This window comes from Callorhinchus milii, unplaced genomic scaffold (genome assembly GCF_018977255.1).
Source record: "Callorhinchus milii isolate IMCB2004 unplaced genomic scaffold, IMCB_Cmil_1.0 Scaffold2, whole genome shotgun sequence".
In the NCBI taxonomy this organism is placed as follows: Eukaryota; Metazoa; Chordata; class Chondrichthyes; order Chimaeriformes; family Callorhinchidae; genus Callorhinchus; species Callorhinchus milii.
In genome coordinates this window covers 117894785-117912945 of record NW_024704743.1, presented here as the reverse complement: position 1 = coordinate 117912945, position 18161 = coordinate 117894785, and the positions used below count along the sequence as shown (strand labels likewise).

The window sequence follows — 18161 nt, the reverse complement described above, 5'->3', positions numbered from 1 at the left end:
CTTCATGTTAAATAATTATGGACAAGAGACTATACAGTACCTTACGATATGGGAGAAATGGACAAAAGGGAACATACACTGTTGGTCAGCCGATGGCTCGTTTAACCGAGACAGACTGCGGTATTTAAAACTTAAACTTGAAACAAAAGAATTGTTGAAGGGAGGTTGTTTTGGCAAGTGTAGATGTAGGCACGATATGCAGGCACACATGTCCGCATTTAATGACTGGGTAACTGAAAGTGAGCGCAGGCACGAGGAAAGTGTAAAGAAAAGTAAGCAAGGGAATGCTTCTCAGCATCTGGAGGAATTTGGAGGGAATGCCGAGAAGTTACCGTTGCAAATGCAACATAGAGAAAGTAAAGAAGGTAAAGAGAGTAAAGCAGAGGATGAAGAGAAAAGAAAGGATGATGAGGAGGCTTGCCAAGCAATAGGATATCCTTGTCAATATCCCTCAACTGTTGTTGTTCCCACTCCAAGCGCCCCGTCCCCTGATCCGTCCGCATACCCGGCAAACTCAGGTTCAATAACAGAGCAGACAGGATCAGTCCCAGCGCCCGCTCCACCACCAGACTACTACTCATTTACAAATAATTTAAGTGAATCGAAACAAATTACCGAAGAATTGGAGAGTATAGTAAGAAAACAAGCTTACCCGCAGTTCATACAATCTTTGAAAGATTTACAATTGACACCGTGGAAAACGAGTTTGCATTGTACTGCTCTTTGCGATTTTACCTCGGTGACTCATGAGACAGTATACAAATTAAAATTAAACCTTAACACTACTACTGCATTTAAAACTAAATATATTTACGTAGGAAAGAAGGGAATTGCAGCCGCAATAACCTTACCTACAGCAGAACAGGAATATTTTCTTGTACAGAACAGTGTGCCACATTTGACATTACAAGTAGCAAAGGGATTTGGTGCTAAAGAGCTAGGAAATATGGTATTAATTAACAAAAACTTACCATATATTTCCCTTTGTGAAGGACTAAAGTACAACCTAGAAATGGATTGTAATCGTATAAAATTTGAATCGGTAAAGCCAGCATCAAGATTTGAATTAAATAATTTAGTAACACCCAACATAGTAATGCCACAATGTCTGAATGAAATACCAGACAAATTATAGACATCCTAACGATGTAGATAAAATTCTAACAGCCAAACTGTACAAGATTACAGTTCACCCTGAGAAGGCAATGTCTTACCGTCCTCAGTACCCTCTAAAACCAGAGGCTGAAGCAGGAATACGGGACGTAATTAAAAGTTTACTTGAACAAGGAATCATCACTAAATATAAAAGTCCGTGTAATGGTTAGCACTCTGGACTTTGAATCCAGCGATCTGAGTCCATGCTCGTCCTATGCTACATGTACACAGTTTGAGATCGTAGAAAATAATACGTTACCAACTAATACATCTGCGCAAATAGCAGAAATATTTGCATTAACATGAACGTGTGTTTTATCAGAAGGGAAAACCTTAAATGTTTATACAGACTCTAGATATGCTTTTGTAGTATGTCATGATTTTGGCAGATTATGGGAAGAAAGAGGATTCCTCACCTCTACCGGATCGCCTATTAAAAATGGGAAGCATACTTTTAATTTACTAAAAGCTATTCTTTTGCCATCAAGATTAGCAGTGGTGAAGTGTAATGCACACACCACTGGCATAGACGCAGTCTCTCAAGCGAACAGGCTGGCTGATGCGATAGCTAAATCAACGGCATTATCAGATGATACAAGTATGGTACCGATGTATGTTTCAAAGATGGATTTTATTCAGTTACCCAAAGAAATGGGACTTGAATATATTCTCGTAGTTGTTGATATGTTCTCTAAATGGATTGAAGCTTTCCCTTGCAGGCACAATGATGCTACCACTGTGGCCGTATACTTGTTTAAAGAAATCATTCCGAGGTTTGGCGTACCTCTCCGATTGTCAAGTGATAATGGTCCACACTTCATTGTGGTAAAGGAAGTCTGCAAGTATTAAAAATTGATCAGCGATTTCACTGCTCATATCATCTGCAATCAGCAGGAGTCGTGGAAAGAGCAAACGGCACTTTGAAATTAAAATTAGCAAAATTAACTACTGAAACAGGTCTTAAGTGGCCACAAGTATTACCTATTGCTCTCATGCAAATGCGGGCACATACCTCTCAAACTCTTAAATTATCTCCACGTGAAATAGTTTTCGGCTGCAGTATGCCAATGATGTTCGATGACCCAGAAAAGGTTGATTATGATGTTCATCATATGGAAGATGCTATGCTTACGTATTGTATTGCACTCACCAAATGTTTATGCAGATTTCTCTAAACAGATACAAGAGCTCCAACAACTGGCTGCAACTGAAGCTTGTCACTCTTTTGTGCCAGGAGATTTTGTATATGTGAAGGTGTTCAAACGTAAAGGTGGACTTTCTCCCCGTTGGGAAGGACCTTATCAAATATTACCCACAACCTTTACTGCAGTGAAAGTACAAGAAAAATTAACATGGGTACATGCCTCACACTGCAAAAAAGCGCTGGTGCAGGATGTAGACATGCCGAAGCTGAAGGACAAGGAAGAAACAGACTCAGACAGCGAGCAGAGCGACGTGAGTCAAGAGTCAGGTCGCAGCCGCAGTTCCAGTTCATCTTCTGTTTCCTCCAATTAGTGCTTTCACAGTTGACGCGTATTTGGTGTTTATTAATGTGTATTATTTTCTTTTCTTTCGTAGTTAGATCTCTCTCGGTACTTACTCAAACACTACTAATTGTATGATCACCTCAAGTTATAGCATTTTTACGCCAGTTAACAACTCCGTCGTTATGTGTAGCAATTTAACTGAATGTTATTCCCTTTTATCTAACAATTGTAATAGATCTATTACTTGTATACTAGTATATCCTTTTAAATTTTGTTATTGTCATGCTATATTTAACTGTACTAATCAACCCCTTTGCCGTCCAAACAAAATTGGTGCTGATGAATTTATTATATACAATAATAATGATTCTCTGGAAAGCGGCGACTCTAGCAGCGATGGATTTCCTAGTGGTTATCCCTCTGCGGTTAATAATTCGAAACTTACCAATATGCAAATCACAGATGCCAATTTGTTTCCAATCAAATTTACTTTTCACTCTCCCAGTCTACCCGATTCATCTTCTCCTAAGCCCTTCAAAATTTACAATACGTTTATTCAAATGGTTTCGGCGTTTGTGGATCATAAAGATAACTCACATCACTATGTTTGTGGAATATCTCCTCGGTCAGTATACATGGGATTCCCTATGATGACTATACCTTTGACACACTGTGAGCTTTGTGGTATGATGAAACTGTTGGGAATTGATGAAAATGGGACTCAATGTTCTCCGATTAAATCACAGCCAACACATATTACGTGTAACAATAAACCTTTTGTACATAATCGATTGCCCAAAAATGTGCTATTCCCTCAGCACTACAGAGTTTTAAATGGATCTATAATGATACAATTTACGATTACTTACCTGCTGACTTTCAGGGTCTCTGTGCTTTAGGGCATTATTTACCGATGATCCGATTGGCTAAACAAATGTCTACTGAGATGGGCCTTCGAACGCGCCGATCAATTGATCCGTTCTACACGCATCATCAGTCTACATGGACTTGGTTCTTCGGTGCGCTATAACCAATACCGGAATGATGTGTGCCTTAGATCAGATTGAAGAATTGGCTGCCAATGTTTCGCAACTTGCTAATGCCACATCTGCAGCACTCGCATTGGTTCATAAGGAAATGAAAGAAATTAGGGCTATGACATTACAAAATCGTATGGCTTTAGATTTTGTGCTTTCATTTACGGGAGGAGTGTGTAAGTTAATTGGACCAGAATGTTGTATGACAATTGATGATTTTTTGGGGCAAATTTCTAATTATACTGACCAAATTAATAAAACAGGGAAAAACGCTGCAGGAATCATTAATAACTATCAAGGCTGGGGTTTGTTCAGTTGATTTACGGGTCTAAATGACGGAGTAGAAGGATGGATTAAGACCGGAGTAATGTACTCACTCGAAATAATTTCATCATTATTGTTTTGTATGTACTTATTAAAATACTTATAACCTGTTGTAACCAATGTACCAAGAGCACTGCAAAGAAGCTTGCGTTTTTAGAGCCAGGAAGAAGTGAGACAAGACAAGAAATTGAGTTATCCTAAGTAAGGATAAAAGGGAGGAGTGTGGAAATGTAAAGGGACTAAATCACGTGAAGTACAGAGTGTCTCGACAATGTTAAGATTAGAGTTGTTTTTGAGCAACAGTGTAGATAATTAGAGCAGAACCAGTGTCCTTGTACTGTCTGCAAATGTATAATCAAGCTTGTGATGATTGAATGCTTGTCAATCAACAGCAAGAAGTGTTTGAGACACGAGTTAAGCATGAGGTGATCGCAAATAATCATGTATATAAACTAATGAGACTGCCCCATTGGTAGAGGGAGAGTACCGACTCTTCTGAGAGACGTGCTATTGTATTGCCTCTCGCTTTCCCTCTCCTTGCTACAAGTATTAAATAAACAATATTTCTGAGCTAACTCTGTTTGTAAGTGTTCATTTAATCCTAGTTATAGCGACTACATCCTGGGTTCGACAGTGGAGGGGGAAGTAATAATAATAATAATAATCCTTGCATTTGATGTGGCGCCTTTTCATGTCATTGAGACATCTCAAAGCGCTTCACGCAATATACTGTAAAGTGAATTGACTGTATATTGTGTGGCCAAATCATGGCAGTCAATTGCGCACCACACAAACAGTTGTGGATTGAATGACCAAATTATTATTAGATTTTTCGGAGGGATTCTTACCCCCAAGCTTCACAAGGTTTGTGGTCAATCTCAGCCATGCTGTCAGGGAGACAACAGTGTTTCCAGAATTGCCTCACAGTGTAAGGCCGTGTTATACCACAATGTGAAGCGTTGCGATGTCTTCAGCCTTTTCCCACTGCTGTTTCACTCACCTTGACAACCAAAGTAGTTCCTCTCTTCTAAGGCATAGTATCCCTTCTTACACGCATCGCAGGGCTCGCCACACACGTTGGGCTTACAGTGACACATGCCACTGTCCTGAAACATCAACGTCGAGGTTAGAATCGTAGCACTTTATAGGGCATAAGGAGGCCATTCGGCTCATCAAGTCTGCGCTGGCTCTCAGAGCAGGGTGTTCATTCAATCTCAACGCTCTGCCTCTGTCCCCGTTCCCCATCAAGCCTCTATCCTTCAATATACACCTCTTGAAACCTACAATGGACTCTATCTCTTCCCCCTTACTTGGCAGGGCATTTCACATCTCAACAACTCTCTGAGTGCAAAAAAAAATCTCCTAAACTCTCCTTCCGTTTTTGCTGTAGTTTAAAAAATTAAATAAAACTTGCAAACTGGTGTTTACTGTCCCAAACTTTTTAAGACTGCAGGTTCTCCTGTCCACTCACCTGATCGCAAATTCCAATCCCGCTGGTCGTACCCTTCACGACACACTGACACTCTGCAAAGAGATGAGAATCAATAATAAAACTAATCCCTGCATTTGATGTAGCCCCCCTTCATCTCTATAATAATAATAATCCTTGCATTTGATATAGCGGCTTATCATATCCTTGAGACGTCTCAAAGCACTTCACAGAATGTACTATAAAGTGAATTGACTATATTTTGTGGGCAAAACGTGATAGCCAATTGCACACAGAAGTGTCCCACAAACAGTCATGGATTGAGTACCAAATTATTATATTATTGTTGTTTTTGAAGGGATTATTACCCCTGGGATATAAAATGAGCAGGCGGATTGGATTTTGTTAATTCAATAAATGAGAAAGATATGGGTGGAGCTCAACCGAAGATTCAAAGTTGATATTTACAAGACAGAATTTAATTATTTGCATTGTTTAATTATAATGATGATCCTTGCATTTACACCATCAATATCCCGCAAGCCTGTCTAATTCTTCAGGCACTGAAGAGCTCTCAAAAAAAACATACAGCCACCTTTAACAAGGTAAAAAAGACAGTAATTGCTTACCAATACATCCGTCAGGATTCTCCTCAGCTAGTCTCCAGTAAAGTGCTTTGCACTTGTCACATTTGGGACCCTCAACATTAGCCAGGCACTCGCACGAACCCTAATTTAATAGGAAAGTAAACTCAATAACAATGACATTTCCCAGACAGCTTGAATGCACTTAATAATAATTCTTGCATTTGATATCGTGCCTTATCAAGTCATTGAGACGTCTGAAAGTGCTTCACGGAATACACTGCAATGTGGATTGACTGTATATTTTGTGAGCGAAATGTGGCAGCCAGTTGCGCACAGCAGTATCCCACAAACAGTGGTGGATTGAGTGACCAATTTTTGTTTAACAAATATTGCTACATTACATTCACTGCAGCTACTGCCTTGAAATAACTGGCAAAACAGTTTTACATCTTGAAACAATTTACATTTATACATCACCTTTCACTTCAGGAGGCTGTCTCAAAGCATTTAACTCTTAACATATTATTACCTCCTCACAGTTCAGAATTGTGGAGTTCACAAAATCACAACATCGGTTTGGATGAGGAAAGCACCTTTCAGCCCACCTGATTTCATCCCCAGAGAATATCTATCCTATTGTTCCCCCATCACAGCATGAAGCTTTTTTTTAAAATGAATCCATTTAAAATGAGACCTTAACCCCTCTTCCTGGCAACCTGTTCCACATCTCGGTGTCTGTATTATGGTGTTAGCTGGAGGATCAACCATGATTGAATGGTGGGGCAGGCTCAAAGGGCCGAATGGCCTATTCCTGCTCCTACATGTTACGTTACTTACTGAAATTGCCCTTTGCAACTCTAAACCCATGTCCTTTTGTTCTGCTGTCACGATGCATCTTAAAAGTTGTGAGTTAACTTTTTCAATCCCATTTAAAATATTACACACATCTGCATGGTTCCCTCTGAGATGGTTCTCAAGATTTAAGAGTCCTAAATGAATCAGGTCTCGTCTACGTTTTTGTTTGACTGGTAACAAATATACTTCATATTCCCTGTTGAATTAAATTGCTAAGTTCTGTGGCTGAATTTAAGGACAGAGAGCCTGGCATTTCACTTGAGCTGGTGCAAAATGCAGAGCAAAATAAGCTCCGCAAAAGTCATTTCTTAATAATAATAATCCTTGCATTTGATATAGCGCTTTTCACGTCGGGAGGACGTCCCAAAGCGCTTCACAGAACACACTGTAAAGTGAATTAACTGTATATTTGTGGGCGAACGCAGCAGCCAATTGCGCACAGCAATGTCCCACAAACAGTCATATGGATTGAAAATGACCAATTTATTATTGTTTTTTGTTTTGGAGGGATTATTATTAGGCTCTGTGTGGAGTAAGGAAACTTGCCCAAGGTTTCGCTCTGCCTGGAATTGAACTCAGGTCTCTCATTTGCAAAGCGAGTGCTCTAACCACTGAGCTACAGGACTCTTGCGATCCATCTTCACAGGTTAATGTTTGTGCATGCAATACACGTTTGGCTGTGTGCACGCTGGCCTGGCAACCTGTTCCACATCTCGGTGTCTGTACCATGTATAAATAGCACATTAACAGAAGACCCAAACAATTGTATCTTTGTATTGTGTTGTAAGCCCGCCCTGCCCCCATTTTATATGTGAGCAGTTATCTTGGCAGGCTGGAGTCTGCTTGATCTTAGTATTTCATTAACAGAAAAAGTGCATTCAAAAACAGCAGTGGATTTTTAATGGTTTCGCCTCTGCCATCTGGACGTGAGCCAAGTCACTATAAACAGCATGGATCAGACAGAAATTCCCCGAATCCAGTACCTGATACTAAAACCGCGTTAGTCTCCAGCACATGGAAACATACTATTGGTAATAAACACAATTTAATAATAATAATAATCCTTGCATTTGATATAGCGCTTTTTACGTCTTCTCGACGTCTCAAAGCGCTTCAGAGAATAGACTGTAAAGTGAATTGACCGTATATTTGTGGGCAAAACGCGGCAGCCAATTGCGCACAGCAGTGTCCGACAAACAGTCATGGATTGAAAATGACCAATTTATTATTGTTTTGTTTTGGAGGGATTATTATTAGGTGTGTGGAGTAAGGAAACTTGCCCAAGGTTTCACCCTGCCTGGAATTGAACCCAGGTGTCTCGCTTGCTACAGGACCCCACAAATTCAACTAAAAATTAACTAATTCAACTAAAGGCGGAATTGATTTAAAAGGTGACCAGAAGAATTATTGAAGACTTACAGAATGAGATGAGGGGCTGTGTCTCGCTGTACCTGCCGCATGACAGTCTGTAACTGAAAAGGACACCAGAAAGCAGCAATGTTAGTCTTTTGATAAGTTTGTTCTTTCAAAACGTTTGTTCTATTCACCTGGAAGCATTTCAGTAAGACGCTCACATCCAACTCAATTCCATCATGATGTTACAATCTTCTTACTAAGCAACTGAACAATCCCATTCTCCCCACTCCATCTCCTACCCCTCACACTCCTCCCAATCCTACCTCCTACTCCCCCTCCTACCCCTTACATTCCCCCCACCCCACCTCCTACCCTCTACAGTTCCTAGTGGTTGTGGGGTGCCCAAAATTGATTTGGATTCAACTCTAATGGGGAATGGGGTGGGGGGGGGGGGGGTATTCACAGGGACTGGGATAAGAAATGGCAGTTGTCACCCCGATGGAATAAAGAATGCTGTCCTGAGTTTGAGTGAAGCAGACTCGGGGTTATACGAGGACTGAACATTAACGTATTCAACGCTTACTCTGATCAACAATGTGTCCGTGAGTTACATATTACCTCAGGACATTGTAAAATATTATGACAATCTGACTCTGTAGGTAAAAAGGCATCCGTGGATTGGGTGGGCATGGCATACACTTTATATTCGGAACTGCTACAATGACTGGAAAAGTCCCAATGGTAAATGTTATGTTTATGAAAATGATGGCACTTTATTAAGTTGCGATATTGTGGCAGTCTGTAAAGAAGTCAGTGATAAAAAAAATCCTAGCCCTTACATTTGATATAGGGCTTTTCACATCAGGAGGGAGTCTGAAAGTGGAGTACTCAAGAGGATACAGTGTAAAGTGTAGTGACTGTGAATTTTGTAGGTGGAATGCAGCAGCCAATTGTGAGCACGGCAATATCCCACCAACAGCGGGAGTGAAAGACCAATTTTAACTGAGAGATTGTTGGCCAGGAAACTGGGGGAAGTTCAGCATAAAGTCAGTGTAGACTATGTGAGCTTAAAGGCACAATTTGAGGCTGTAACCACAACCTTTCGCCTCAAGAGACGAGTACTATCATCTAAGTCAGGTTGACACAGTGATAAGAATAGTTACCTTGACAACGGGGGAAGTTATATGTTCCCGAAACACAAGTATCACAGCGTCTCCCTGTGACACCGGTCAGGCATTTACACTTTCCAGTGCTCTGGTCACACGTAGACTCATAAGAGCCATCGGTCGAGCAATCACAGGCTTCAAATAACAAAGCGAAAGGAAACAGGCGGTGAAATGATTGAACAACAACAACGACTTGCATTTAAACAGCGCCTTTCACATCTGGAGGACATCCCAAGGCACTGAACAGTCAAGGGTTTGCACCCAAGCTGCAGGATGGCGTAAGAGGGGTGGAGGGCGAGCGGGGTGGTGGTGGGAAGATGACTGAAGGCGCAGTTGAAGAGGAAGGTCTTGAAACGGGGCTTGAAGGAGGCAAGGGAGGGGGCGATGAGGAGGGTTTCCGGATGGAGTTCTAGATGGTGTGTCTACAAAGGCTAAAAGCCTGACTAGCGATGGTGGAATGGGCAGGGCGGGGCATGTGGAGCAGGCAGGTACCAGCTGAGCAGAGGGAGCAGACAGGGTGGTTGAGTTTTATGAGGTCACAAAAGTTGGGTTGAGTAAGACTTTCTGAGGGCTTTCAAGGTGAACGCCAGACAAATATTGTGGCCCCAGCATTGGGGTCAAACCCGCCCTGGTTACCAGTGTTAGTGTACCTTTGACTGTATATTTTGTGGGCAAACTCAGCAGCCAGTGGAGCACAGGAGTGTCCCACAAACAGTCGTGGGAGACAGCTCCAGAAAATGGGGGGCAAATTAGCTGAAAGCTCGCTCGGCAATGCTGGAGCGAACAGGGACATGGAGCAGGAAGGAGTTGGCAGAGAGGAGGATGGGCAGGGGAAGTAGGAGTAACAATACACTGAGGCAACAACAACAACAACAAGATTACATTTGTATAGTGCCTTTCACATTGGGAGGACGTCCCAAGGCGGAGGCAACAACAACAACAAATTCCATTTATATAGCACAAAAACATGTTCAGGACTTACACAAACAAACAGGGTACCCGTAGTGTCCATGAGCGCACTGCCTGCATCCTGGACCCATGAAATTGGGCTGACACTGACACTGTCCTGCATGGTTACATGTGAAGCCAAATGATCCCACACCGTCACAGGAACAAGCTGGAAATAATCAACAATTGACACAGTGAACGTGATACTGTGTTTGACCAAAGCCTGTATTGTATTCAGCACTAACTAAAAGACGTAACTGTCTATGTAATTATAATAATGATGATTGCATTCGGTATAGTGCCTTCCATGTCGGGATGACATCCCAAAAGTACTTCCCAGGTATACTGTAAAGTGTAGTGACTGTGTTTGATGAGCGAACACAGCAACCCATATATGCACAGTGATGTCCCACGAACAGCTATGGAAGTGAATGACAAATTATTTTATTTGGGGGATTGTTGGCCAGGATGCCAGAAAAAACTCCCTCCTCTTTTCATGGAGATCAATAAAGTCCACCTGAACAGGCAGACAGGACCTCGGTTTAACGTCTCATCCAAAGGACAGCACCACCAACAAAGCAGCACTTGCCAGAACCACATCGGGGTGTCAGCCTAGATTGTGAATTCAAAGTGCCGACTTACGGCTTGAACTCACAGCCTTCTGACTCAGAGGCAAGAGCGCTACCAATTGAGCCAGGCTGACACCCAGCGGACAAGGTTACAGAATCGTACTTTTCCACTGCCTGATCTTCTGTGCAGTTGTTATTGAAACAATGCGATGTCTCAGCATTGATGATACGGGAGTGAATGATGGCCTGAGTGACACTGACCACATCGTGAGCCACCAAACTCTGGGTGGCACAGCCACAGTCTCTGCCCTGAGTCATCACTGTCGGTACTCCGTGCTGTTTATACTCAACCTTTCCGATTTCCCTCACCTACAACCCTCACCTTCTCCCTCACCCAGAGGAACATAGGACAGAGGAAGTGAACATAGATACTGTTGAAGAGGCAAGTCCTCAGATTTGAAGATGGGCAAAGAGTGGGCAAGGCGGTGAGATTGAGGCAGGGAGTTCCAGAGGTTTAGGGCATATTGGGACTGAAAGCACAGCCGCCAATGGTGGAAGCGAGCGAAGGATTCAGGAACATGCAGTAGTCTTTGTGAAGAGAATGGATGGCATCAGAAGCCTTTGTTTTTCACAACTGCAGGGAATTCTGAATTTCTTTTGGACGCTCTTAAGCATGTCAGATGGTGTCAGAAATGTGTGCCACGTGTCTGAAAAAAAGGTAAGTACACGTGGCTTTTCCTACTGGCAAAAATAGCAAAAAGTACTTACGCTGACAGAACGGGTAATTAAAGAACCCCGGTGAACAGCCTTCACAATTGTAGCCTTGGAATCCTCTCCGACATGTGCACTGTCCTGTTTTTGTGTTGCACGCTTGATGAGCCACACCAGGGCCGTAGCAATAGCATTCTGAGATACAGAAGAGAATTAAAGTGGTGCACACACAGAGGAAATTTTATGAAATGACTAATGGGCAGTAGAGGATCCAAGATCCCAGGCTCCCCGTGATCATTTCCATTGGTTTTACGATACAATTCACTTATACAGCGCCTTTCACATCGGGAGGATTTTCTCAAAGTGATTGACAATTCTGGCTGGGGGTCGGAGCTGTGGTGGGGGGGCGGTGGGGTGAGGAGGAGTGTTTTCTGGTAGAGCCAGGGGGATACAAGCATACTGGCTCTGCGAACTGAAACTTTCTTCTCATGTGATAGCTCAAGGTCTAAATAGATATATTCCCACAAAAGGGAAATGTCCGACAACCAAGCCGGCCTGGATGACCAGGGATATTCTGTCTAGGATGAAAAAGAAGACGGCGTACGACAATTGGAAGACGCAAGATACTGAGGATAGCAAAGCGCTTTATAGAGAATGCAGGAGTGATCTTAAAAGAGTGATAAGACAGGCTAAAAGATCGCATGAGAAGAGGTTAGCGGATAACATAAAGGGGAATCCTAAAATATTTTACAAGCACATAAAGGAAAAAAGGTTAGTTAAAGATAGGGTGGGGCCAATCAAAGATAATGACGGCAATCTTGTTGTGGAGGCAGAGGACATGGCTGATGTACTGAACAAGTACTTTGCATCTGTCTTCACAACGGAAATGGATGCCCCAAATATTGGATGAGAGGGTAGAGGAAATAGATCAGATTACTATAGACAGAGAGGGAGTTCTGAAAAGATTGACTGGGCTCAAAATTGATAAGTCTCCAGGACCAGATTGGTTTCACCCAAGGTTGCTGTGGGAGATACGGGTTCAAATAGCGGAGGCTTTGGCCATTATATTTCAATCTTCATTGGACACAGGAGTGGTGCCAAGAGACTGGAGAGTGGCTAATGTTACCCCCTCTACAAAAAGGGGCAGAAAGACAAACCCGGAAATTACAGGCCAGTCAGCCTAACTTCGGTAATAGGAAAACTACTGGAGACCATAATCCGGGACAGAATAAATCTCTACTTAAGAGGAACATGAGGTAATTAGAGACAGCCAACATGGATTTGTTAAAGGCAAATCTTGCCTAACAAATCTAATAGAATTTTTTGAAGAAGTGACTGCGAGGGTTGATGTGGTGGACGTTATTTACATGGATTTCAAAAAGGCTTTTGACACAGTACCGCATAAGAGATTAATAAAAAAATTAGAAGCCCACGGTATTAAGGGGACAGTGGCAGTTTGGAGTAAGAACTGGCTGAGTAACAAAAAGCAGAGGGTGATGGTTAATGGGTGTTTCTCGAAATGGAAGGAAGTGTGCAGCGGTGTCCCCAGGGATCGGTATTGGGACCACTGCTCTTTCTAATATATATTAATGATCTGGACTTGGGCATAGAGAGCACTATTTCCAAGTTTGCAGATGATACAAAGTTAGGTAGGGTAGTAAATAGTGAGGAGGACTGTAACCAACTGCAAGCAGACATACACAGAATGGTGGAATGGGCTGACATGTGGCAGATGGATTTCAATGTGGATAAGTGTGAGGTGATACACTTAGGTAGGAAAAATGATAGGAGGCAATATAGACTTGGTAGCTCAATCTTGAGGGGGGTGAATATACAGAGAGATCTGGGTGTTCAAGTAAGCGAATCATTAAAGGTAGCGGGGCAGGTAGATAAGGCAGTAAAAAAGGCATTTGGTGTACTGAGCTTTATTAGTAGGGGCATAGAGTATAAGAGTAGGGAGGTTTTGGTTAATCTATACAAAACACTGGTTAGGCCTCAGCTGGAGTACTGCGTCCAGTTCTGGGCACCTTACTTCAGGAAAGACATTAAGGCACTGGAAAGGGTGCAGAGGAGATTCAGGAGAATGATACCAGGAATGGGAAACCTTAGGTATGAGGACAGACTGGAGAAGTTAGGACTTTTCCCATTAGAGCAGAGAAGGTTACGCGGGGACCTGATAGAGGTCTTCAAGATCATGAAAGGTTTCGACAGGCTAGATAAGGAAAAGCTGTTTCCGCTGGTAGGTGTGTCTGTGACCCGTGGTCACAGTCTTAAGATATCTACCAAAAGAAGCAGAGGGGAGGTTAGAAGAATGTTTTTCACTCAGCGAGTTGTTCAAATTTGGAATGATCTGCCTGAAAGGGTAGTGAAGTTCGATTCGATAACAGCTTTTAAGAGAGAACTGGATAGGTATCTGGGGAAGACGGGTTTGCAGGGTTATGGGGAGAAAGCTGGTGATTGGGGTTAGTGAAAGTGACTTGCTCTGTCAAAGAGCCGGCACAGACTCGATGGGCCGAATGGCCTCCTTCTGTGCCGTAACATTCTATGAATCTATGTACCACTTACGTTGACAATAATCTCCAAAGTATCCTGGGGCGCAGTCCTCACAGGAGGCACCGGTGTAATGAGGCTTGCAGGCACAGCGTTGTGTGTAAGGATCCACAAGGCAAGTGTTTTCCACTGTTCCCTCAATGTTACATTTACAATCTGTAAGAGATAAAGGTCAGTATTCTGGCACTAAACTAAACAGTTTACATCAGTGAGTGCCCCCGACTTAATTTATTCCAACGGTTCCTCCGTACTCCAACAACATTGTGATTTTTTGTAGTGAAATAATAGCAATAATAATGTTTGCATTTGATATTGCGCCTTATCACATCTTGCCAGACCTTAATTAACAATTAAGTTGTTAATTTATCCCCTGGTAAAAAATGCTGGTTCTGAAATTGCCCCTTTGCAACCTGAACATGGGGGCTTTGTGTGTCTGCGAGTATTACTCTGCGTTTACTTCCGCAATCCAATTTCATAGGATGATGGGATTGTGGGGTATGTGAAATAATAAATAATGGTACTTTATATGACACAAGATATTGTGTTTGGTGAAGTGGACAGTTAAACAACGCTGGAAATAATCTAAATATTACAACAATAATAATAATAATTTGGTCACTCAATCCATGATGTTCCCAGTATATTTTCCCAATTTTCAGTTTTTCAAGACTGTCTTAAAGTGCCATTTGTCCACAAAATAAACAGTCAATTCACTTTACAGTATATTCTGTGAAGCGCTTTGAGACGTCTCGAAAACGTGATGAAGCACTATATCAAATGCAAGGATTATTATTATTATTATTATTAAAATGACAGTGGTGGCCCCCACACCCACCCCACCCCCAGTAAGTGATTTCTTCCTTTTCAGATCCAGTTGTCTGCCATTTTGTTTTTGAAACGAGGGCTTTTTTTTTGTTTTGTAAATTGTAAGCGCTTGAGAGGCTTCCACTATTTTTGTTTAATATTTATTCAAAGGAGGCACTTTTCCCCAAGAGCAAATATTAAGTTTTTGGGGCGATTTTGCAGGTTGAGCATTAACAAATTCTGGGGAGAGGTCGCTTCCTAATGTAGAAACACTAAACAGCAGGGCACACTGAGCATGTAGGTTCAGCTCAGTTATATGTAAACTATAAACACTTACTTTCAATTTGACCAGCTGATGGGTCTTCTGGACTTTCGGAGGGGGAAACGGGAAAACCTGGAAAAGCAGTGATGAAGTACTATTACGAATGGCAAAATTAATCTCCAAAGTGGACTATCACACTCCTTTTAAATAAGTAACCTGCCTTTCACGCAAAAGAATGTGTCACAGTGCTTAAAATAAATATTAAAAAAATAAAGCTTCTCTTGATGTCCTGGCCAAAAATCCCCCAGATAAAAATTGGTCATTGAGATAATGGCTGTTTGTGGGATTTTGCTGCCATGTTCGCTTGCAAGTAAATAGTCACTACACTTTACAGTATATGCTGTGAGACATTCTCTGGACGTGAAAAGGTGCTCGATCAGATGCAAGGATTATCATGATTATTTTATTGTAAAACTAAATATGCTTTTAGTTCTGAGGATTTTCAGTAGGAAATCGAACACTAAATTCCCCATTATAATATCAGGAACTTGCACAAAGGAAAACTGCTTTCAAAAACATGAGCTTGGATCACAAGATAACATCTGATTGTGTGCCCTGAAAGATTGAAGCCAAATCTGCAATGTAAACAGGATAGGAAGTAAAATCAATCAGGAATTAATTCTAAGAATTAGGTTAACTTACAAAACAACACATTGGGATTGACTGTAATCAGCAATTCCTTTGAAAATTACACCCACGGCTTTTAATAAACGTATGAATAGGGTAGAGACACATCCGCTTACCACTTTCACAGAGGAAGTCTCATTTACCATTAGTTGGTATTTACAATACATCCCCAGCATAGCTGTGGGATAACACTTTTCCAGGAAGACTTTTGGCTGTATCCAAGTTGCAAAGGTCAGGGCAATTTCAGCACAGATGCCAGGAATATTTTCTTTACTCAGAAGGTAATTAACAACTGGGAACAGTATTGCCAGGAAGGGTGGTTGAGGCCAGCACGCTGGGACTCATTTAAAAAACAGTTTGATGCTGTGCTGGGAGGATGATATAAGATGGGACAAAGGGGCTTATTGATTCAAATCAATCTTGTGAATCATTAAACTGATTTTTTATTTTCTCCCTTAGGACTAGATTCTCCATATTTCTAATCATTTCAAAGCAACAGGTCTATAAAATTTGCCCACAAAATACACACAGTATTTGAAGCACTTTGAGGTGTCCTCCCGAGGTGAAAGGTCGCCCTACAAATCAATGTTTTTTTGTTGTCAAAAATGTAAGGATAAATGTAGACTGGTGAAGTAAAGCCACGTACTCTCCTTGTGTAAGGAGGCTGTGTGTGACTTAGTGCAGTGTGCCAGTTTTAAGAGTATGGTCGATTGAAGAAAGATGTTGAAACGCATCATATCTCTGCCAAAAAGAGGAACAAAACAAGAAATCGTTGTTCAATCTTGAACTCTTTCCAAATCCTACATCTGGATAGCATAGGGGCACGTGCAGTCAATAGATTAAGTCTTATACATTGACACGCATTTCTACTTTTCCAAGTGTACCATCCAAACAGAAAATTAACCAAATCCCAAATGAACAAGCCGGTAGGTATTCACCACTGTAGATCACTCCCTCCACCAAACACTTGCCCCCACTCTGCCAACTCTGGCTTGCTTTGCTTTATGTCCCCCTGCCTGCTCTGCCCCACCATCAAAGAGGAAGCTTTTACCTGCTTTTCCCCAGCTCTGTTGAACTCACCCCCCACCCCCTCCACTCCCTCCGCCCCGCCTCCTCACACTCACCTTTCAAAACCAGTCTAAAAACCTCTCTCTTTGAATGCATTTTCAGCCAACTACCCCCTGCTCTTCCTATTTAGGTGTCAACCTAAAGCTTCAGATGGTAGCACTCTGAGTCAGAAGATTGTGGGTTCAAGCCCCACTTCGGGACTTTGAACGCATATAGTCCAGGCTGACACTCCAGGGCAGTGATGGAGATGTGCTGCATTGTCAGAGTTGTTGTTCTTCGGATGAGACATTAAACTGATGTTCTGTCTACGCCTGTTCAGGCACATGTTAAAGAACCCGTGGTACTATTCAAAAAGAGCAGGGAGTTTATCCCGGTGTCCTGGCCAACAATCACCCAGATAAAATTGGTCACACACTTCATGACTGTCTGTGGGACATCGCAGTAAATTCTGAGCTGAAGACAGTTGGAAACATGACTGAATTTACAGTCAAAGAGGTAAGTCTTGATGAGGCTTTGAAAGCGAGGAGGGAGAAGGTGAGTCGGAAACATGGAGTTCCAGAAAGCGGGGCAGAATGGTTGAAAGCTCCCAAATAACGGAGGGGCGGATATGGCAGGGATATGAAGCAGGCTGGTGTTCACCCAGTTAAGAGAGTGACTGGATTGGTATGGTTACAGAGGTAATAATAATCGGGTGCAGTAATCGAATAATCGGATAATTTTGCCCACAAAATATACAGTCAATTTACTTTACAGTATACCCTATAAAGCACTTTGAGATGTCTCAACAACGTAACAAGACACTGTATCAAAGGCAAGGACTATTATTATTGTTATTATCATATGAAACTGTTGGAGGTTACAGTTTATCCAGGGTTTACGTGAAGTGCTTTGTGACATTTCACAGATTGAGACCCGGCCACATGGGGGAAGAGGGGTTAAATAGGTAAACCAACCGCATTACACCAATGCACAAAGCATTCAATTATTCAGGCAGTGAACCATACCTTATGTCTTTTGATCAGATCTCTCAGTGTCACTGAAAAGACTCTGTTGATTCTTTTTTTCTATTTGTAACTGGTGTTTGCATTTCAACTTCCCTCTATTATGACACTGATTTGAGCATCAGTGAAATGAGCATTCATTTGGAGTCCTATAGTGTATTGGTT

The 18161-nt window shown here is 41.9% G+C and overlaps 1 protein-coding gene across 1 annotated transcript in view; it reads right to left on the bottom strand.

The window, feature by feature from the left end:
• Positions 1–18161, bottom strand: part of LOC103179715 (laminin, alpha 3) — a 150117-nt gene that overhangs the window by 80392 nt on the left and 51564 nt on the right. Inside the window, 9 exon segments of the mRNA XM_042331692.1 lie at positions 5004–5109; positions 5475–5527; positions 6062–6161; positions 8294–8346; positions 9394–9531; positions 10379–10513; positions 11682–11819; positions 14190–14330; positions 15316–15372. Coding sequence (XP_042187626.1) covers positions 5004–5109; positions 5475–5527; positions 6062–6161; positions 8294–8346; positions 9394–9531; positions 10379–10513; positions 11682–11819; positions 14190–14330; positions 15316–15372 — 921 coding nt within the window.